The 24275-nt window shown below is 39.2% G+C and overlaps 1 protein-coding gene across 1 annotated transcript; it reads right to left on the bottom strand.

Moving 5' to 3' along the window:
• Positions 1-2053: 2053 nt before the first annotated feature.
• On the bottom strand, positions 2054-23401 carry edil3a (EGF-like repeats and discoidin I-like domains 3a). The gene is made up of 6 exons (XM_010790788.1): positions 23378-23401; positions 19723-19836; positions 12746-12927; positions 3726-3881; positions 2456-2600; positions 2054-2256 (listed from the first exon to the last, which is right to left on the bottom strand). Exons 1-6 carry the CDS (start codon positions 23391-23393, stop codon positions 2054-2056), a joined length of 816 nt encoding a protein of 271 aa, XP_010789090.1. The 5' UTR covers positions 23394-23401.
• Positions 23402-24275: the final 874 nt, after the last annotated feature.

Raw genomic sequence — 24275 nt, 5'->3', positions numbered from 1 at the left:
AAAACTAAATCCTAGAACGCGGCTTGCCTTGAAAACCTGCAGTGCATGTATTGCATTGACAGGGAAAAGGTACATTAAAAAGTAGCAACTGTCAATCAGGCAATTTATTTTTGCTATGTGGACATGTTAATGTGCATAATTAAATAATCAGCTTATGCCAGCTGCAACACTTGGCTTCAGCTCCTCTCTTGAACATCTTGAAAAGGATTCTGATTGGTTCTCCCTCTGTGTAAGAATATCTGTGCCTTGGACGGCCCCCAAACAGGACCGGCTATAGATTTGACACTGCTTTGTTCACAAAACGTTCTATTCTCTCAGGTTTTAGAAAATGTTCTAAACATGTTTAAAGCTTAGTGGTGTATGTAAGTAGTGTTAAAACTCTGTAAAACATATTAAAGGTCCCCTATTATACGGTTTTTCATCAATATGGTATAGGTCTCAGATATATGAAAAGCGTTCAGAATCTCTTAATGCAGAGGGGACACATATTTCTGTATAAAAGACATGGAAAAGTGGATTTTGCACAATAGGTGACCTTTAAGTAGTTAGAGTATTTACAGAGAGAATCCATCATCTCATGACTCAGCTGTTTGCTACTGAAATAAACTGTCTATGAATCAAGAAATCCAGTCTGATGTCTGTAAATAGTTTCCCATTTCTTTCAGTGCTCACCAGAGTAGTTGTCTTGATTAATAGGAATACTTAATTTGCCATTAAGGCTGATTCATTCTATTAATCTGTTGTTTCGAAGTCATTCAATAATGTCACTGAGAATCACTTATTTTCCATGGCAACGGGTATGAAGAAGACACTGATTGTTGGCGTTTAACAAATGTATATAGGACGAGTGCCAAATATAAAGAAGTGTTCAGCTCTGGCAGCTTTATCAATACAAATGTAAAACAGCCCTTAACAGTTTATAATTATCAATGTCTACATTTCCAAAGTCAGATATTGTATATTGTGCACGGAAATAGTCCTTGGCAGTGGAAGCCATTGATTTTCTCACCGTGTCTGTATAGCATCTTCCCTTTCCTGCCGGCACAGCATGTAATATGAGACCACAAGTTTTCCTTTACCCACAGCAATCAATTTTGCTTAGCCCAGCTCCCTCGCCTGGATGGGGCCTGCCTGAGTACATGTCTCCTACCACACACAGCTCTGTATACCCTCACCCTGGGCAACAATCTTTCAGCCTAATATAAAACAGATCTGACTCAAGACCAGGCCAATCGAATAACAGCCAGACAAGTCAGCGTGACTTTAGAGCTCTAACTGTGTCACCGCCAGGGAGGCAGTAAGCATGGAACGAGTGCAGCAGAGAGGCCTCTGATCTTCAATTCCCTGAGAAAATGATCCACATCACAATTACTTTTATGCTATCTGTTTTGCAGCTTGAAGTCAGATGTGGTTTCTTACTCTAAAAGCAAAGAGCCTATACTGCCTTTTATCTTAAAAACAAAAAAAATGCAATACGTGAGGTCATTCTGGGCATGATTGAGTCTGAATGATATGCGTCTTAACTCCCTATGTCTGGATCAATCGCTCATATTGTTAAGCAGAAAGAATGGGGTGTAAGCGTTCACTTAGAGACGTGTCTTGTCCCTTTCAGGAGACATTTTCAGCCATCAGCTACAGTAATGAAAACAAATGGATTGGCTGTTTTCATAGAGAAAGAAAACCTGGGCTGCAGCCAAAGATTATAGGGGTAACTCTTCAAAGAGAGCCAATGTAGGTGTTGGATTCAAATGGGCTGGCTTAAGGAAAAAAGGAAATGAATATCTATTAATGACTGTTTCTAAGAAAATTACTGAGAGGTTGTATTTTCAAATATAATTCCTTTTCACATCTCACACTGTACCGTACACATCAAGGAAGTCTAACTTTGTCATGTATTACCATGAACACACCATCGATTACGATGCCAGAGAGGTAAGAGCTGGTATTGAGCAGAGTGAAAACCAGCTATTTGCAAGAAAATAGCTGTCAGTTCATTTCCCTGCTTAGCGCTAGATCAAATCGCTGTAGTAACTTTAGCAGAGTTAACATCTAGCTACAGATATCTTCTTACCTGTAGCCACTGTGATTGGTCACTGTGTCCAGCTGTCCAAGCATTGACCTTGCCCTGTTTGTCCAACCGGGCCTTGCCAGGCTCCCAGGTGAACATGTCCATGTTGAGCGTCCTGAAGATGCTGGAGGCCGTGACTTGGTAGTCCTGGACATGACCTGACTTCAGACCAAGTGGTTCAGAGCAGCCTGGCAACAACAACACATTTGTTATAATCATCCTGACCGCATGAATTTCCTTACCTCCAAAAAAAGGAGTATATTTTCATTACTGTTTCCACATAGAAAATGCAGCATGGCAAAATTATGCAGGAGGCATAGTGCAGTGGATTTTCAGATAATTTCATAATGAATTCAGAATTTGTGTGAAACGTTGAATCTCACCCACCTGTTAGCTCACAACCCAGCAGCTCCATGCGAAGGGTGCAGTGCCTCCTGCAGACTTGGGGGTAAATGCGCACGTACTGGGCTTCAATGGGAGGGGTGAAGGAGTTGGCTGATGGAGCGGTGTTATCGACATTTCCTCTGAAAATCTGTTGCAGGGGATGAAATAACAGCAGATGGGGGCGGGGAGGATGGTATAACAGATCAGTTTTGCTGTAATTTAGTCTATCTGGCGCTGTCTCTAGTGTCTACTCCACACTCAACAAATTGCTGTCTTTCAAGGTCAATGAGCTGGAATTACATGAGAAAATAGACAATTTCCCGCACCATTTGAGCCCATAATTCATAAGAACAGTGGTGTGTTTTAAATTAGAGCTCCAATTATATCGCTATACCTTCTGGAGAGTTGTATCCAGATGACCTGACAGAAACTCTGTGATTTGAGTGACTGATGTACTGCATGTGTGAAGCGCAGAGAGGGCGAGAGAGAGAGAGAGAGAGAGAGAGAGAGAGAGAGAGAGAGAGAGAGAGAGAGAGAAAGCACGGGAGAGACAGAGCGGTGTGTTTTCATGTGATACAGAAAATAGGAGCTGTCACTGGGTGGCAGCAGGTCAATGTGAACAAAACCCCCCAACTTATTTTTGGTCAAGGATCAGGGCCTCTAACTACACACTCACAGGTCCTTCTGTGCAGGTATTTATCTCAGTCTGCTTATATTTGTAAAACATCCACCTCAACAAAAGAAAGTCACTCAAGCATTCACATTGTTTCTTTCTGTACGCCATATTTTGAGCGAATAAAAGCTATATAAGAAAAGCACAAGACTGAGATCCCAGGATGTTCAAGTAGACTCATTGTTCCGTGTAATACATTTGAAGGAAGTTTGGAAGTCGGGGTCATTCGGAGCTCCGCCAAATGGGAGACAGCCGTGGTTTGCTGTCAGGAATGATAGAACGCTGTGTGGCCTATTTGGTGGCTGTTTCATCCCCAAATAGTATAAAAATTCAATCTAGAAGTCATAAAAGTGGAGGGGGGTAAGGGACAGCAGGATGGGCCCGGTGTGTGCTAGCTAATTAAAAAGCCATCTCATCATGTCCTCCACCCTGCCCTTGACTGAGTGCACAGTCTCTTGTCGCTGTGTGTGAACGTGCGCGAGTGTGTGCATGTGTGTACCTTCGCCTGTGTATTACACAGTGAGAGGCTAAAGAGAAAGAGTGGAGAGAAGACAATGGGTGTGTATGTGTTGTGTTCGTGGGTCCTCGTGTGTGTCTTACCATATCATCATCTTTGCCCTTGACTTTGTATGTTCTCCAGCTCTTCCCATCATCACTGTAGGCTACTTTGTAAGACTTGACGTACTCTGCGCTTCCGATACGCTTTGCACCCTGGGTAATAAGGCCTGTGACCCTCATTCTCCTCTGCAGGTTTATCTGTGGAGTAAAAAGAAGACAACATCGAGAAGTTATTGCTTCATTTCCAGACAGTTTGAATGAGTGCGTCTTTGTCTATGCGTGTGCACGAGCAGTGTGCCCACGCAAGTCATGGGAATCAAGTACCCCCCTTTGTATCTTTTCTGTCAGGGCCATCCATCTTATTCAGAAAGTCTGTGATCGAATGGAACATTTAATCAATCCTCACGCTCTAGATCCAGTCTGTCAACCCTGTGCAGACTGTCAATACGGTACCAATGACAAGCGGCTTGGAGAGCCAAGAGGAAAGGAAAGAGTAAGAAACAGCAAAGTGATGAATGTGTGTGTGCTCAGTGCACACAAAGCAGGATCATTATTATCTCAGGACAATAGATGTGTTAAACAACAGTTTAGGGTTTGCTTTGACATGTTTCTCACTTTGATAGAGTCCATTCCAACAACACTGCCATTCCACATATTTTCCTATAATATATAAGGGTTAAAGTTATGATATGTATTGTAATTAATGTTCAAATGTTTAAGGTCAAGGGGATTTTCGAACATGTCAAACCATGCCTGTTTGATTGATAGGAGTCTCAGCCTATCACACTCATGCAGTTGTTTGGCGCTGCCTTATCTCCATCCATTCTCACATGTCGTTGCCCAGAATTGAATAATCCACTTCCAGTTACAGGATGGGCCGCCTGAGAGACCTACATTATAAGTGATGTGACACATGCCTCATATGTTTTTCTACAGTTTATGTAATGAACCTGTCGTTGCTGGTTGACTACTAAAGGGCCTGTAGTTTGGTAAAGCAATTAAAAAAAAAGTCTAAAGAGGTGTTTTTGTTATTTTTCTTTTCACATGGCTTGTGTCATATAAAGAAGCTTGTGGTGGCAAAGAAGTGGTGCTGTGTTCAAGTCACACATTGTACTTACAGTCACTTACACACGCAATGCAATTTATTTTTATACACTCAATATTATTAATGATCATAAAGTAGGGCAGGATAACACATGCATCACAGCATGATTACATTAGTTAGAGACAAATTAGATCAAGCAAATAAAGCAGTGATAGTAATTATTCATTAAACAGTTTGGCACTACATTCACAACAAACTGCTTCATTTTCAGGAAAAAAGAGAGAGCCACTTTGACTCATCACCCTCTGACAATATATACAACACTGTGTTCTACTGTTTCATGGCTACAGCCCAAAAGTAAAGTAATAAAGGACCACAAACCTGAAATGGCCAAACCTGAGGAAAGAAATGTAGACTCAAAGAGAATTTGAATAACTAGCTTGAAGTAGAGCAGTACAGCTCAAGGTCAAGTCATTTTAAGATAAGAACATTAACTATTTTAAAGCTTATCCAAAATAAATTGCAGTCTCTTTTCACTGATACTGTGATCCACATTCAGGTATTTCTATGGCTTGAGTTCACTTTCTGGTTCAGGAATATTAGCATTATTTTTGAATCAAGGCAATTTACAAGTGAGTCAATATCTATTTATATTTAGAGTAAAATCTCAAGCACATAGTCTGAGCCCACGAGTTATAGTCTGCGTGTCCAAAAAAAACACCTGTGTCTCCTGAGCAGATTAATGGTTAGAGTACTGGCTATTACAGATCCAGCATAAGAAAGAGCTGTTTATCTTCAAAAAGCATGTTTTTACTGTCAAAACCCAATGGAGAAATGCATAATAATTATTTGTCAGTGTTGATATCCTTTCTAATTTACATATGTAGAGACAAGCCTCAATTACGCAGATTTTTTGACTTACTTAAGCCGATGTATTAAGTTAATTATACATAAGGACGCCTCTTAGAGACTCAGAGCTGCTACGACCCACTGTTTCTCATTCACAGCATTTCTTCGCTCCCCACCGTTTTCTCCATAGAGATAGATACTTCTTGCACTAATTAGAAGGCCTGTCACTAAAAGGCCACGGCCGGGGTAATTGGGGTGATTCTTCACATTTTTAATGACCACTCAGAAACATACGTCCGTCACCTCAGCGCTAATAGTGATGCATTTATTTGTTTGAGTGAGACATCGTTGGAAATTCATAACCTAAAATGGCATGGGACAACTTTTTAAATAAATAGCTGAACAGATACACTTTTTGTGTTTGGATTGGATACAGATTGTCATGATCCTAGTGTTATTTCACGATTTTAGTTTTGTCTGTCTTGTTATGTTTTTTTTTTTGCAATTCTGTCTTTCCTGTCTCCCTGAGTCTCTCTGTCTCTGTCTCCCTGTTGGTCACGGTCAGTTTTTGTGTTGTAGCTACCTTGTGCTACCGTGCCGTGTTTTTGTTCATCAGCTTTTAAAATAAAGCTCGCTTTTTGTTCCTAGACCTTTTTACCTTTTTTGTATTCTGCATTTGGGTCCTACCTTTTTCGGTTCATTCTGTTAGAATGCGTGGACTGACTGACCGTGACCAACATGGAGGGAGATAGGAAAGACAGAATTGCAAAAATAAAACCCATAACAAGACAGACAAAACTAAAACTGTGACATAACACTAGGATCATGACACAGATTGGCTTTTCACTTTGCAAATCTCCCAGAAAAATGAAGATCAGGACGGAGCATATTCTGAAACAAGACAGGAAACGTTTTGCTTCAACATTGTTAACAGCAGTGCTTTACAGCTCAATTCATTCAGTTCTTCCATTTCAAAAATAAAAGCCAGACACATAGACATTGCATTATTATAGGAAAGCATTTCACTACTCAACAAATGACCCTAACATTCAACCAAATAATTCGCTCCTCAGGTAATAAAACAATTCTACCAAAAGCAAAAGACCCTTGTTTATAAAGGGGGTAAAGAAAGCAAAGAGTGATAACATGCGTTCCATTTACTAATCTAAATCAGTACATAACAAAAGCTGCCCTTTGTTTTTTTTATCATAAGCTAAGACTGGGTTTTTTAGGTAAAAGAAATATGTTTTATTCTTGTGGTGATTTCTTGCTTCTGACAGTAGCCAGGATGCAATCAGTAGGCAAGTTGCTGATGAAATATGAACAAGAAGATTGGTCTGCTTGTTACTATAAAAATCAACTAATACAAAATATGTAATAACCATCTCTGTTGTTGTTGTTGTTGTTGTTGGTAACTGAGGAAAATAGTAAGTGTTTGGTTGTCTTTGCGACAGCGGCACCAACAAACTGCACAGAAATTACACTGAGATGTTAAAGATTACAAGACAACATATTTAGTTCATGATATTTGAAGTCTTGTACCTAAATCTAAATCTTGAAAATGTTCCATATTTTTCAAATCAAATGTAATTAAACCCTATTTGGAATCCCAGGTGCAAGATTAACTCATATTGAGATGACATCTCACTTATTGTATGCCCACTACTCAGTGGTCATGACACTTAATCCCTTCTCATTTTTCAAAGTCTAGATGTTTCACGTCAGAGTTTTAAAAACGAATTAATATGTGATTTTATTTGTATTCTGATATTAATTTCATTTATACTTAATCTATGTATTTTTGTTTTATTATTTACTTTGTGTTTTTGTGATTATATGCTGCTGGTTAATTAACTTGCTCTCTGTGTATTTCTGTGTAAAACAGTTTGTAACTATGTTTTGAAAGGTGCTATAAATAAAGTGTATTATTATATCTTTACTGAGAATTATTATCGTAATTAAGTATGACAAATATTTTCCCGAAACAGCGTGATTCTCTTCCACTGTGTATATTTTTCCTGCGGACCTTTATTAAGGTGCAGAATAAAAACGTCTCATTAAAAATAATTAAAGTATTGTGTGTTAGTTATGTGTGCACTCTCTAAGTTTTGAGCTAGAAGAAGTTTACTCTGATCTTTTACTCTCTCACCAGTTCGCCCTTGCCTTTTTCCTAAGACATACAGTGTAGGGTTTTGCATGGTGTGATTTAACCTGTTTTCCCTTAAAACAACATTCAATGCTGTGTGAAAATATTCAGCATGTAACCAATGGCAACATCCTGGATCTGATTATGTCCTGGATCAGTTACAGTACTGTATGTACACATCATTTGATATATGGCTTTTCAACAGTAATTTTGTCACTGGCCATTTCAGATAACATGTAAAGTATAGTAATGACTGGGACATTTTCATCATGATTATAACAAGGCATGTTGAGTTACAGCAAACAAAAACCAAAGCTGCGGAGATTCTGGTTTTAACAGTTTTTTGTGCTTTGACTGTTTTCTAAAACAGATGAAAAATGGCTGTATGATCTGTATTGTGCACCGTAGTTTCACGTCAGAGGACATTTGATATACCGACGACTCATTGTTGGAGCCAACCAATAACCATTCAAGAACAAGGCATAAAATAATCCAAACCATGTCACAACCTTAGAGTAATATCCAGCAATATGAACCATGCTATCATTATGTTTAATCATGGGGGCATTGCAAACCTTTAAAGGTCACCTATTATGCAAAATGCACGTTTTCATTTATTTTATACATAAACATGTGTCCCCTCTGTGTAAAGAGATTCTGAAAAATATAAAAACGTCATAAAGTGGCCAAAAAACGTGATTTTGGCCACTTTATGATGTCATAACGACCTTTTTGGGTTGTGTAACCATTAGCCAATAACCAACCAAGGTAACCCCCCCCCCACCTTATCACCTGAATCTCCTCCTAGCACCATTGTGTTCTTTTTAACCAAATATCTCTCATGCGGCTTTCACACCAGCGCTTTTCCCTTTCTAGCTCCGAGCTAGAGCTTTTCTGGTTCAGCTCCGGTTTCCCTTTTCTGCTCCCGCTCTGTTCACACCGCCCAGAGCCCGACTGGGCAGCCGCTGCTGCGTCATGACGTCACCGTTTACATCGCTGATTTGCTCCCCAACGGCGCTCACAACAACAACAACGGGGGACTGTGTCGGGTTGATGATCGTGCTGCTTTTAATCATACGAAGTCAGATTAAATAAAATAACGACTTCTCCAAGCTTATACTTTTCTCCAGAGTGCCGTGGTTCATTGTTTATTAATGTGTTTCAGCGGCATTTACCGACCGCTGCAGTGCTGGCTGCTCTTCCACGGGAGTTTATTCTCNCCTTATCACCTGAATCTCCTCCTAGCACCATTGTGTTCTTTTTAACCAAATATCTCTCATGCGGCTTTCACACCAGCGCTTTTCCCTTTCTAGCTCCGAGCTAGAGCTAGAGGATGGTGCTGCCGCTGCTGCGTCATGACGTCACCGTTTACATCGCTGATTTGTCCCCCAACGACGCTCACAACAACAACAACAACAACGGGGGACTGCGTCGGGTCGATGGTCGTGTTGCTTTTAAAGCATAGCCAGATTAAATTAAATAACCACTTCTCCAACCTTATACTTTTCAACCTGTGGAGCCCATGTATGGATTCCATCCGATAGCTGCTATAATAAAAAACAAAATGTCTGCCTGCTCTCCAGAATGATCAATAGCAGTGAACGGATGGTCAAAGTAAGGTGCAAATAAACAGAATCACACGGAGCCTGGTTAGTGTTGCCTGACTTTATAAAGTGTGTGGTTGCCTTCTAGTCACTTTGCTCAGCGCGACTGCTTGTAGGCAGGCATGACGAGACTCTTCAGTCGACCCATGTTCAGGGGAGGTGGGTTTAGTTTCCTGCACGCCTAGACGTAAGCGACGCCGCCTCTTAGCTCCGAAGCTCTTGCCTCTAGACCGACAATTTTTTGGAGCTGGAAGTGAACCGGATTCCGGAGCTAAGAGCAGCGCCTCTGCAATGTGAACAGGAAAAAACGGTACTTTTCAGGCTCTAGCTCCGAGCCGGCGCTGAAAACGTGTTGGTGTGAAAGGGCAGTGGGGCGTGGCTCCTTATTTTCATCTAAAGTAACAGACAGAGAATCAGCACTTTTGAAACAGGGCTGAAACAGAGGGGATTATGGGATGCTGCAATGATCTGTTTGGTGTTTGGAGCCAAACACTTCAGAGACATGTTTTGTATATATCTGAGACCTATCATATATTGATGAAAAGCAGTATAATAGGGGACCTTTAAACACTTCAACATGGCCTGAACCATCAGCCCAGATCTGAGAGCTGCATTAGGATTAAGCTTATGAACCTAATTCATGACTCCTATTTATATAAGAATCATTGTTGGTATCATATTGACAGTAACCAGTCAAAAATGTTGTGCAATAATGCAGAATTACACTTTTTTAAATGCTGTTTATGTATGAAAGTAAAGGCTTAATGTAAGTAATATTGACGGCAGTAGTGCTTTTATTATTATAGAATACATGTTCATAAATAGCATTGGTTGCTTTGTGGTTTGTAAAATGCTTTAATAATAATGTGGAATGATGGAATCAAAAGAGACAGAGTAAGACTCAAAGCAGGTTATTTATATACATCCAACCATGATAAAAAATGCAGATCTACTCAGATCTGCATCTGAGCATTATGTCATTAAAAGTTGAGCTTCTATTAAACGATGTGTGGACCCTCCAAGCCGTCACAAGTGATTTGGGTTGTTTCATTCTTCGAGCGCAGCTGGCTGGAGCTATATATTTGCTGATATTGGTCAAACCGACAGCAAATTTCCCTTGAGTGTTCAAATGCAATTTTATGTGTGAGCTAGTCGTGGCAAGGATGTGAAAAAAATATTCTGACAATACATAGATGTGTGAACAGTAGCAAGCTCATTTCACAAGCACACAAAACCAAACATTAACACAAACAAAAACATGTACGCCGAATGCATGCTCCGTCGGTTCTCCTATGATGTATTATTCAAAGAATGATTCTCTGTGTTTGGGTTGAGAGAGCAAACACTGACTGACATCCAAAGAAGCATACGGCACCAAAGAACACCTCACAAATAGCCAGAATAATCTGATCCGCGTTTTGATAGTGTTGTCATCTGTCAGTATAACATATTTCACATGACATTCAAACGCAGTCATCGCTCTGCACTAAAGCACCCTGCTTACTCCTTAGCACAATCCCAAAACACTGCCAGGACTGAACACCTCTGTACTCACGTCCCAATTATCCGGGCCCTCTGTAGAAACACACAATGCCTATAGCATCCTGCGTAATATCCCGCGTGGCTTCATTAAAGTCAAACAAACTGCCTGAATGTTTTATGTCCCGCTCTCCTCAGCCTCTCCAAGTGCACGGCTCCTTTTCTCTTACTCGTGTTGGCTGTATCTTCACAAAGCCATTTCTCCCAATGTTACTCTTCTCTTGTTGTAAGGTACAACTTCACTTTCTTCATCACACTGTCACGCTGTAGTTTGGTTTTCTATTACATTGGGTCACGGTTCACTGTCCGTGGATCATGTATCTGATAACAGCCCACTTCAAAGGTTGCTGTCAGCATTTCTGTCACAACAGTAGTGACTCAAAAAGTAAGAGTAACGTAACAAGTCAGAAACGAAACATGTGTTTATAAAATTTAATTAATCAACAAGCTAAGTGATTGATTATTTAACAATTTGTCAACATTTTCATGTGGAATATTGTTCATCTGTTGTATTAGTGCGTCTTCGGCACTAGACCGAGACTTCAGAGTTGGAGGTAGATTTATTTATCTTAACAATATCATCTGACATTTGCTCTACTGAATATGCAACAGCCGTTTCAGTGCGGGACCATGACGTATGACTATGTGCTCAAAATAAATCCAGACAATCAGTTATACATAGGTTATTAACTGGAGCCAGATCATTATAGGCGTAGGAGCTGCAACAGCTTCCAAACCATCATTTAATCATTGCTTAATGCTATGAGACCTACAACATATCCTTATTCCTAGGGATACAATTATATGAGGAAGGACTTTTTTAGGATTAAAAGAGGCCAATAAAAAGTAAAGCAATAGGTTCTGGGTTTTCAGAACGACCATACAATGTACAGTATTTGTGTGATGGTACAGCATGAAGGTTATCTTCTCATAGCCTGAGTAGGAGCAGACTTCGCTGTATCAACGTTCACTGCTTTTCTTTTCATTTCACAATACTTCGTTTTTGATCAGAGGTATTCAAACATGTCAAAATGAGAGACTGCATTTTCAAGCTTAGTTCAATTTCGGGGGGGATAATATAACTGTAAAAAATACTGTTGAGTGTTAAGCTAAATGATACATCAAATCTTCATCTTGACAGCAGAGTGATTTGCATAAGACGAGGTAAAGAGAAAGCATCAGTGCATTAAGTCATCAAAATATTAACGTGCCATTGTAGCCTCAGCTTTGAGAATGACACAACTAAACGTTAAAGGTCACCTATTGTGCAAAATCCACTTGTTCATGTCTTTTCTACATAAACATGTGTCCCCTCTGTGTAAAGAGATTCTGAAAGTTTCAGGAAAAAATATGCTCTCACTTTTTGTCCTGATCCATTTCTATAAAAACCTGTCTGAAAATGAGCTGATCAGATTTTGGCCACTTTGTGATGTCATAACGACTTTTTTGGCTTGTGTAACCATTAGCCAATCACCAACCAAGGTAACCCCAGACAGACAGAGAATCAGCACTTTTGAAACAGGGCTGAAACAGAGGGGATTATGGGATGCTTGGTATTTCGAGTCAAACATTTCAGAGACATCATTTGTATATATCTGAGACCTATAATATATTGAAGTAAAATAGTGGACCTTTAAAACGGAGATGGCACAGTGGATTAGATCAAATAGATTGATAGATGTGTGTGACATCACTTAATGGTTCAGAAATAAACGTTACTGTCACATTATTATATTTCATTAAACCATCAACTACAAATAATAATGTTATTTGGAAGTAAACTTCAATCCAACAATTGAAAGCCACCACAAACAAGACAATAACGTGTATATATAATTCAGACTGTGTGTTCTGCATGTGTCCTGTGACTGCACTTTACCTGGATCCATGGCCATCTGTCATTTTCGGCAGCCGTCCAGGCATTCACCAGTCCTTTCTTGTTGAGGCGAGAAAAGTACGGGTACCACTTCTGCAAGCCGAAGAGAGCGCGGTGGGTGGAAGAGGCTGTTATCTGTTGGTTGGAGATTATACCGCCCTCCATACCGAGAGGTCCAGAGCATCCTGAGTGAAGAGAGAGAGAGAGAAAGAGATGAGCCTTCATGTCATTTCATCACTCAGAATTGTGTGAAACCCAGTCTGTGCGATGCTTATAGATTTCTTAAAATACCACAATGTCCGCATTTTTTCTATGTCAGTGACTTTGAACTCCAATACAGTTTTTAATTAATCTCCTCAATGTCAGAGTTGATAGCTGTCTAACTCCACTTGTAAAGTATCAGGTATGGTCATTAAAACAGAAACTTTTTCTCCACTCTCCTGTTCTTTGTGAAGACTTCTCACTAAGTCCTTGTCTTTGAGGTCGTCATTGATTTGTCCAGCATGACTCCTGTCTCTCTTATTATTAAGAGACGCTCTCGTCACCTCAGTCAACAAGATGACTAGTCTCTGTCCTTATGCTGTCCACACCTGAGGGACAGGTGGCTCCTTTATCTTTTCCATTAGTAACAGAGTCCTTAGGCTTTCACCCAAGCAGCTGGGACTGGATAGCATCGACCCCAAACTCATCCATATTTGTTAGAGCTTTAAACACCTTACAGGCTGCAGTATCAAGGTATGAGAGCATTATCATTAGACAGAAACACTAGCCTTACGTCTTCAAGAATTTTTTTTAACCTCTCAATCCTTATCACATTCAGAGAATTTGAGACATTGAGGGTTCTGGGAATGTAAATCGAATAGACTATTAATTTTGCTTTTTTTATATTTCAACAATTGCAAAACATTCAAAAACAAGGTTTGCACTGTACCCTTCATAATATTTTCTTATTGTTGATTTACACATAAACCATCTGCCATTTCTATGAAAACTGTCCTTAGTTTGGATTGCATGAGGAGGGTGAAAAACATGCACATTCTTTTGCTTTTATTCATCAGTTAATTGAAGACTCAGGTGTGCAAGGAAAATATCTTCAACGGTTCAACTGGGGTTGAATTGATGTTTCAAACGGCTGTGCTGTATAACCATCAAAGATAAATCAGATGTGACTGGAGAATCTTTCAGACCGCACAGTTTCAGTGTTGTGTAACTCAGATGTTGCTCTTCATCGGTTATAATTCAACACTTAAGTGGTAATATGCAACATGAACACTTTAAAGAGTCTCAGAAATTGCTTTTCGATGTTGTGAAATTTAAAGATAAACCAAACGGCTGAGATGTGACACAAAGTTTGTTGGAATTTTGGATGCAAACCCCTGCATCATTACATTTCTTCATGCCCATAGTGCCTCACAAAAATAAGCAGCATCACAGCTGCACAGTTTGTGTGTAGGTTGTGACAGATTCTAAAGTTTTAATTAGTCCCTAACTCAAGCAAGTAGTAGACATAAATGCAAGGATTGATAGCCCCGCATTGCATGATTGTAAATATGATTCTTAATATTTATAATTTGCAATTAATACTGTGTTATGCAAAATAAGACATGTGCCAGTGAAGATTAGCTAACACCAGCTAAAAACTTGAACAGGTCTAAAGAACATTAAGAGGAGTCACTGCTCATCGTATGGCAGTGTGTCCTTCACAGAGCAATTATCTGAAATTGCAGAAAGGGATATTTTGTTCTCCATTAGAGTTGAAAGTCATGAGGTTAAGTATAAACCTGAAGTGTTTAGCAAAATGGAATATATTCCCCAGTGCTTCTCTTATGTGTCAGCAAATGGATGGGACGGTTGGAGGTACTGGTGTGTGTTTTTATTTCACGCTGTTATGGCTCTTAACATTTTCTAAATGGAACGAGGGTTAGGTATTACGGAGAGAACAATGTTATTATTGATGCCCAAATTGCACATTGAATTGAACAGGACAATCACATTCAGTTTATGATGACAAAATGTGACATGTATTTTACTCTGGTCTTGGTTTTATTTCTAATGACAACAGGGATAAAATAATAGAGTAACAAAACAGAGGATATCAATATTTGATTGCACTGAAAAGTGGTACAAATGTAATCCACTCATTCATTTTTGTTAGCATAGGCTCTGGCTTCAGATGATAATAGCTGTGTTCAAGAGGCTAGAAAACCACAAGTGTTGGGAATGCTGAGTCAACTTGGAAGTGTTCCAAAAGAATGAGGACACATCAAGCACAAAGTTCAGCCAGAGGCACTGCTCGCTCATGCCAGCTGAACTGTAAGTGTCCGTGTAAAGCAGCCTTCAGGGAAAGCCTGGAGCAGCAGTCACACGGAGGCTGTGATGCCTTCACAATTTAAACAAATCACCTAAGCATTTCAAACCCAGGGCTGACACATAGACGGATGAGACACACACACACACACACACACACACACACACACACACACACACACACACACACACACACACACACACACACATTTAAGTGGCAGGCTTGAAAGAAGACTTTCAGCACAGAAGAAAGCCAAGAGTCAGAGAAGAATGGAACAATGAAAACAACCTTAGCACAATGTATCCAGCTGCTAAAACAGTGGGGCTCTAGGCAACAGAGAGGCAGGGAGACAGTGAGTAATGTCTGAGGATGGTCCAGGGGGATCGAATGGAGGCTGGGCGAGAGCAATGACTATATCTGTGTGTGTTTGCACTGACAGAGATGTGTTTATATATTCCACTATGGTAAATCCCTCTTGCTTTGCTAGTTCTTCCTCGTGTGTGACTCATCGCTTCCAAACCGATGAGGGGATGGTGTAGGTGGATGCGGTAACATAATGCTGAAGCTTTATATTTTCCATTATATTTTAGATAGACTACACTCATTCCTTCTAACACGTCAGAAAAAGAACAAGCAGCTTCCATTTGACACGTGGTAAACCAATTTAAACCCATGACTCAGAAAGATTGGGGAATCTTTTATTAGTCTAGGTCGGACTTTCCAAAATGACCATTGTGATCGATATACAGTATGATATCAGTTGCATTTTAACATTTTATATCTAATCCTATTCATTCAGACACCATAAGAATATGTCTTTACTGGTGTTTTTTCTCTTTTTAACAGGGAATAAAAAGAAGATCCATCTTTCAGGAAGCTTATCTTAAAAATCCAAAGTCAAATGTATAGTATAAAGAGAAAACGATGGACAAATGGATTTCTCCTGAAAAATATATATAAATCCTTAAAATAGTCTTTGAAGATATTTCAGTCTGGACTAAAGTGATGTACCAACCGACAGACCAAAAGCTATGTCGTTAGCACGCCTTTAATGGATTCCAGGCTAAAGAGTGTGAATTGAGTTGTTGAATCGTCACACCGGCTGTGAATAATGTAGAGGGTGCAAATAAATACAAACAGCAATACAACATGTTTAGTTGAACCTGACTTTCAATTTGTAAGGGACCCTGTGGATTTACACACGCTAATCTGGCACATTCACCTGATGCCATATCACGCTGATGCAACTGTTGAGTTTAAAACATAATCAAATGTTCCTTATTACGACATGACGTTGGTACCGAGGTGCAATGTTGCGTCATCACAGTACCGTATTTGTCGAGACCTAGTACCTGTTGAAGGGTATTCTATATGCAAGATGTGTTAAGACACTGTTGCAGAGTCCCAGCCCATCTCACCTTGTGGCCATGAAGGGCCACTCTTAACGAGCCGCCTGCCAGCCGTCCGTCAGAGGCAGCGGGCCCCGGGGCCTTGGCCTGCTGGCCCCTGAGCATACATCAGCCCTACGACAGCACACATCACTAACACCAGCACTACGCTGATGTGACAGCTGAATCCATCTCCCACAAGCCCTACCTACAGCCTAAACAAATTAGAGCCCCACTGAATGTAATGCCAGTACACCAATACTAATGAGCATGCGGCGGAAATAATGGATGAGAAAGAATGATAAACACAGAAAACTGAAATCAGTAATGGATGTTCCACAGGTGACGATTGAGACTGGATTAATTAATTCTATATGTATTATATGGGTGTGTCATTATGTGAAGTTATAGTGGAAAATATACTTGTCACTACTCTCTGGTGAACTAGAATGGTGAGATTGTATCCATATATATCTTATTTGGTGTGTATGTACTTAATATAAGTATTTGGTCTCTACCTACTAACACAAATATGGTATAACTGCTGTGTAGTACAATGGATTATTAATGAAGTCTGCATTAGGGGTGTAAATGATATCATAATGAATAGGATGAGATATATATTTGTTTCTTTGTTTTCTTGACCATAAGAAAACAAGGGGTTCCCTTAATTAAAATAAACCACATTGTTAACGTATGTTTCATACTAATTAACAAATACATAATCAATCACTGTACTATGTCTGCTACATTTGATAGTTTTAGTAATGCAATACATTCTCTAGCATATGAGTTTTCCGGGTCAGAATCAGTGACACATTGTGCAGAAAGATTTGTCACTGTAAATAGAGCTTAAAGTAACGATGATACATCTCAGATTTCAACAAAAGGTGGCGATGAAAACAGATCATTTGCAATAAACCGCCAAAGCTTCAAGCTCTGGGGTGTATTTGTTACAGGGCTATTGGGTTTTATTTGTGTTCCAGGGTGTTAGTAAGTTAGAGAAAAACTTGGAAGAACTTAAATCGATTTAGATTCCACTCTGAGCAGATGGTTTCATAATCATCTTGGCCCTAGGATTCTTTTGGAAACCAGGGGTCCTCACATTTCCTCAGAATTGGATATTTTACTGACCATTCAACCCATAATAATGTCTGGAAAAGTGAATGTCTCTGCTCGAATCAACAGTAACAATCCTCAATTAGCTTTAACAGAAAGGCTGAGGCAGCATGGGCCAATCGTTATCTCACTGTATTTGATGTCTTCTAATATATTCCACTGGCATTTAGGTTGGCCAGGTACAGACATGATTTTATTATTCACTACTAACTTTCCATTGGACCACGGGAATCAATATTGAATGCACTGAAATTGGATATTACCAAACAGACATGCAATGGCCAAAATGTCACAGCTGCCTTTACATAATATTACGACGCTCTCTTCTGGTATGGCCAAAAAACGTAAAGCTGCTCAATCTGCAACAGCAACAGTTCTTGCCCACACATAACGTGGGATGAAAAAATAAGTCAGAGGAGATTTTGAGGCCGTGCATAGGAGTATATTTCAGCCATTTTACCATTTGTATGCATATTCATTGGGGACCCCACTGACTTCTGATTAGACTGCTACATCATTATCAAATAATGTTTGATGAAGCATATATGTTGATTTTCACATGTATACATACATTTAGAGACATATCACAAACCCCTTCCTGTTCATGGTTATACCATTTAATTTAAAAGTATTAGGACTGAGGTTTGTTAAGTTATATTTAAGTGCACTGGATATCCAATTAAGAAATAAACAAAACGTGACCATAGTGCTGGCTTTTAGCTTTAAGAGTGTTTAGTGAATTCACATCTATTTTCATCCTTTGGGAATTTGGACAAAAACAGGCTATTGTTCTACATTCCTTCATGGGTTACTTGTTATTGTTGTAAACACCACCTAATTAAAGCAGAGAGTATTCACTTTCACCTCATGGAAATTGTTTGATTTCAAATCTAATATGTTGAAGTCAGACCTAAAACTAAATATTCTAATGCATTTAAACTATGGCTTGTTGAGTCCATGTTTCCATAATATGCTTTATAAATAATTAATCCATATGGGAACAATGAAAATGAGCAACATTTAACAAACGATGGAGCCTAGCATATGTTCAAACCCTTGATCTTTCTCCTCAAGTGTGTCACTCACTCACTACCCAAGCTTTATCAATCAGGCTGCAATACAAGCTTTAGCAACTTCCAAGTCTGCATCTCTTTCCGATGCAGACTTGTTCCTGAAACTCCTGAGTCAGTTACCGAACGGCTGTGCTACACCTCAGATAGAAGATCTGATGAATTAATTTGTGAGCAGCAGTGCAGGGATGGCTAAGGGTTCTGAGTCCACTGATACATTAATCCTAATATGTTCCCAGAGTGAGCGAGAAAATCCCTGCAATAGCATAATAAACACATGAAGCCACTCTAAGCTCTCAGGCGTCTTGCAAAAGAAGTGATAAGGAGCTCTCTTTCGTTCTACACAGCCACTGGGCAAAAATAATGAAATGAGGGCTTGCAAGAACAAAGTGGCCGTGACTTCTCAGTATTCAAATGCTCAACTTATTTGTTTTGTTATTATTACGCTTTAAGGTTTATTGTTTTTCTCTGAACATGCAGAAATGCATTGTTGTTCTAGTTGTTGATGTTTTCTAATTAACCAGCGGAAAAAAGTATGCCCTTATTTCAGAAAATATTAACATTTTGTGGAATGTGAAGACTTATGATTTTCAAATTAAAAACACAATAATAATTACCATCCTGCGCTAGTCATAGTTGAAAATATACAGGGAGAATTTCAGTTTATGTGTTCAAGCCTTTGAATCCGTCTCTCCTGTAAAAGAGGATCGAATCATACCCCATATGGTGTATTTTCAGATATAATGAGGTGAGAATTATTGAAGCATTCCAGATGTTTCCCTACTCCCTACTTTCCCTTTTTTCTTTACAACAAAAACCCTGAACTTACAAAAGCTGTATGACAGACTTATGTATAACGTCTGTTACAGTTGTGAATGAGATCAATTGTTGGCTATAAGTAAACCAATAAAGCAAAATAATGTCCTTCACACTTAATAAACTTGTATAAGCTTTAACATTTTTTAATCAAAGGTCAGCAAAAGCCTGCTCAGATGTTCTTCATGGGAATTAACGGCAAGCTGTCTGGTTTGTGTGTGCTGTTTTAAAAAGAAGAGTTCAAAGACAAACATTAAAAAAAGAAACACAAGCACTTACTGTATTGACAGTTCCTGCCCATGTACTCCCCTGGGCAGTCGCAGGAATAGTTGGCAACCAGATCTGTGCAAATTCCCCCATTCTTGCACGGTTCCCTTTCGCATTCGTTAATATCTGTAAGAGAAAAAAAAGGGACATTCATTTATTTGAAGGAGACACATAGGCAATTAAAAATACCTCATCCTCATTAGAATGCAATGGTTGGGAGCATATATTGAATTTTCCCCATGTGCTACTTGATTCTGTCGGCCCGTAGAAGCTCTTACAAAGACTAATAAATCAAAGAAATCCCCAGGAGACCATTAATGCAAGAACAGAGTAGTTTTGAAAATGTTAAGAAGAACTAACCTAGTGTACTTTCTCTGTAGTGTAAATACAGTAAGTATCATTTTTCACAGTGTATCATTTTTGCTAAATTCTACAACTTGCACTCATGTTACAATAGGCTTGGTAAATATCCTCAGTTTTTTCATTAAAGTATCAGAGACACAAAGAACGAGAGATCAGACAGTCAACATGGTAAATTGTCGCAGAATCCTCATCCATTGTGCAGCGATCTGTGCTCTGTAATTGCTCTTCTCTGATTGTTTCATCCAACCAATTACAGGAGGCGAGAGACCCACAACCCCACCCATCCCAACCATTTGCACTCTGTTCTATTAAATTAAGGGAAATGGGATTACAGGGATAGTTAACGGGAGAGGGAGGTAGAGAGTTACCATTTTTAACAGTTTTGATCCAATTTCTAATTATTTCCAAACTTGCCTATGGCTTCTATAAGACTTTTAATCCTCTAAATGTAACCCGACTGTGATTCATTGGTTCATTTTGGCTTTGTGAATATGTAACTAGGCTTGAGATTTGGAAAGTTAAATAAAACAAAGTATGATTAAAATAGCTCTCTCACAGTGATGAATTGTTCTGAAATGTTATCTATAATAGAATAGTTACTTGGACACAATTCTAATAATTCCAAATATATAATTTGTTAAGTGAATGAAAACATTCATGGTGTTCACACATAATGGTCTCGGAGTATCTTTAATCTGCAGCAGAACATTTAAATACATTGAGTGAAATAAAAGAAAGGGAGGGAGACAGAGAAAGGAATGAGACATGGTTTGTAACTCAACCAAAAATCCATGGGGGACTTTCACCCTGTATTTGGGTGAAAAGATTAAATTGAGCTGTTAAACCTTTCCCAAGAGCTGATAACAGAAGTTGTGCAAGATGAATTTCAAAAACACATCTATTGTTTTTATTTGTCTGGAATGCATAGGGTAATATTCTGCTTATTTGTCTGTCTGGACGTGTATAATTGTCTCTATAGGTATAATCTTGAATCCCATTTTACAGTGTTTTCATTTTATTTTTCATTGGGAGCAGACTGCCGGTACACCCAACATATTGGCAGCAGATACAGACGGGTCTGCATAGGTCTGCAGTTCGATCCCCAGCCCCTGCAGTCAACATTTTGAGCAAATACTCTAACCCAAATTGCTCAAGTTGGCTATTGGAGTGTATGTACAGTAAGTGGCTTTGCTTGAAGCTAAATAACATGTAATGTAATACTACTATTTGTTAAGGCATTTGAATGGAACATTGTAGGTGATAGTCAAAGGAACTGCTCCTGAAGTGCAGCAAAAAACCCAAATCCTTGACTGCCACGGAACTTAACGTGTGTATTTCAGCACTTAAAGGCTATACAGAAAAAAACTAGAGAGTTGATTTGGTAGTAATAGCACTTCTTTCAAAAGACTGACTGCTTAGACACAAAACTATGCTGGACACAAAGTAGATAATTCAAACTGCAGGGGCCACTCATCTTTAATTATACATAATGGAAAGAGGGAATTATACCAGAGAGAAGTGACACATATTCAACCACTAAATGTGCCTGTCAAGCTGTGAAGATGAGAGGCACATTTTTACGACAGGTTCATTTTTGCCTTTGTTTTATTTAAAATATGGTTAGTGATCGTCTATTCATCCGTTTGTGTATGTCTGCGTGTAGCTGTTTTTAATGATCTGTTTCCCAATAAATGTTCTTAGCCATTTCATAAAGGCAGTAAGATACTAATGCAAATGTGTTGTACGGGCACCATGTTCCTAAAATTGCCTCATAGTTGAATATAAATTGCTTACAGCATGCTGCGATCAATTAAATTATTTCCATTGCATTTCAATCAAGAAGACTCAACCTATATGAAAGACTGGAGTGATACAAATCAATAACATGGAATGGGGCTTAAAACTGAACCTCATAGAGAAGAAAAGAATATGGAAAAATACTCCATATACTGTAGGTTATACCCTAACAGGATAATAACCTCATTCAACCCCACTACGAATCATCGTAACCTTTAAATAAACATAAATGATATGATGTTGCTGTAGATTTTAGCTAAGAAATCTACAATTTGTGGAAAGTTAGGCGCACACTACAGTATATGACCTTGAATGTGAAAGGAGTTAGAAGCCAAGAAAATAACAGGAGTATATCCAAAAATCCATTAAACTTGAAGGGTCCTGGTGTGAGAGAGGTTGGGTACAGGTCACCAGTCAATTACAGGGCAGAAATGAACAGTAGCACAAAAACATTCCTCAGCTCATTCTGCACACGGCTCAATGCACTGTTGTTTTACCAATGCAATCATTCCACTTAGATATGTGATGTTACCCTTTAAGGTTATATCCTGTTTTGAAGCAACCATGTAGGTTCAAATACATAGGTGAGCCAAATGGGCCGGCCATTCAAATAGCCTGGAGCGCAACATGCTACTGCAGGCTATTTGAGAGTGGAAAACACAGCTAGCCCATCTCACGCTTTGCTTTGCTTTTATGTGAGGCCATCAGCCCCTGGGAGATCGGTGCAGGGAAAGTGAGACTTAAAAGTGGTGTGTTGCCTGTAAATCAGGTGGGAGAAAAGGGATCACTTCAGGGAATGCAGTTAATTCAACCGATAAATACCAGAGAAGAAAGGTGATGAGAAGCGAGAAAAGGAACTGAGAGACAGAAAACAGGAAAAGATAAAGAGAGAGAGAGAGAGAGAGAGAGGGTGGAATACATGTACAGTGAGAAAGGTGTGCTAGCCCAGTGGTCAGGTAAATACAATGTTTACACAACTTCTTTAACACACACAGGCATGCATCAGAGGAGTGCCCCTCACTTATAATAGTTAGTCTGCCATTCTGCAATTAAATAGGTCAATTAATTAAGCGTTATTTTAAAACATAATTTGGATTTAACAAGCCAGTTTGCGTAAAGAGCAGATGGAGGCATAAAACTACAAGGTGTGCACTTATAATGTCCTGAAATAATACTACTTTAATGAGGGTTATAATGTTCAATTTTGTTGAAATGTTGCCAGGATGATGCTTATTCAACTGAGACTAGATTTAGTGGCAAAACATTGGATTGCAATACACAAGGTAATCATGTTTTGTCCAATCATTTTACATACAGTGCTGGACTAATTTGGCTTACAATGCAGAGTCATTGGCAACAGAGACATTATAGAGGTACTTGAAGAGCTTATATTTGATACATATAATTATAATGTACTTATCCTGTCAATCATATCAATATTCATTCATTAATACATAGAAAGCATTTCAGTTTGAATGTACATCTATACCTGAATATACATCTATACCTGTCATCATTAACATCACTAAGGATGTCCTTGCCCCTTGCATAAAAGTGCTTCCCTGGTCCCTCGATCGTCTCGCTCCTTGGCTTTGCTCCTCTACTGCTCTCTAAAAGGCGTCTCAGTCAGACATTAGTAAGAGCAATGAATAGTGCTATGTGTCAGGAACTAGCAAAGGCTGTGAGCGCTAAATTGGCTTCAGTGTGTCCAGCGAGCAGGAACAGGGGGGGGGGGTTGGTGGGGGTCACCTGCGCCCTCTCCGCTGGGCTGCATTGACCTCTGCAGCGCCGGCCACCTGCCACAGCCACACAGACACACAGGCCAGATAATCTACTTTCCAGTGCATTAACAGTATTGTGTCAAATCTTGTACAAAGGAAGGAAATATGCCAAAACGTTAAAGCCCAAATCCAAAATTCAAAAAAAGAAATACTGTAACAACAATTACAAACAAACAATAGCTATATGCATGTCCTCTATTCAGCAGCATTGTTGTATTTAAATTTAAATTTCATTCACAGAGCTAATTTAAATTATAATAAACATTTAAATTTGAGCTAGACTTACAGTTGCATTAGGAAGCCTAAGCTGGTCCCAAACAACAACATAAATCAAACAAATGGAATAAATGCCTCCTAATAGCTTAGTAATCCTCTCACACTAGTAAAGCCCCCAAACTTAATTAGCAGGATGAGAGGTAATGTCCCAGCAGCATTGCCCCTACATCTCACCCACTCACTTCATTAAATTACAGTCAGATGTTAGGTAAACCTGAGTAAAGCCTTCTTTCTCCTCTGCCAAGACACTGTAAGCCACACAATTGGAGGTTAGTCAAGACTTTGCATTCATGTGGAGACGTCTCATTGAGTTACATCTCTCCATCTGGTCTCAGTTTAGCCGTCATG

This window comes from Notothenia coriiceps, unplaced genomic scaffold (assembly GCF_000735185.1).
Source record: "Notothenia coriiceps isolate Sejong01 unplaced genomic scaffold, NC01 NC01_scaffold00034562, whole genome shotgun sequence".
Taxonomy (NCBI): Eukaryota; Metazoa; Chordata; class Actinopteri; order Perciformes; family Nototheniidae; genus Notothenia; species Notothenia coriiceps.
Note: the sequence above shows the minus strand (reverse complement) of the source record. Positions and strands in the feature narration are given on the sequence as shown.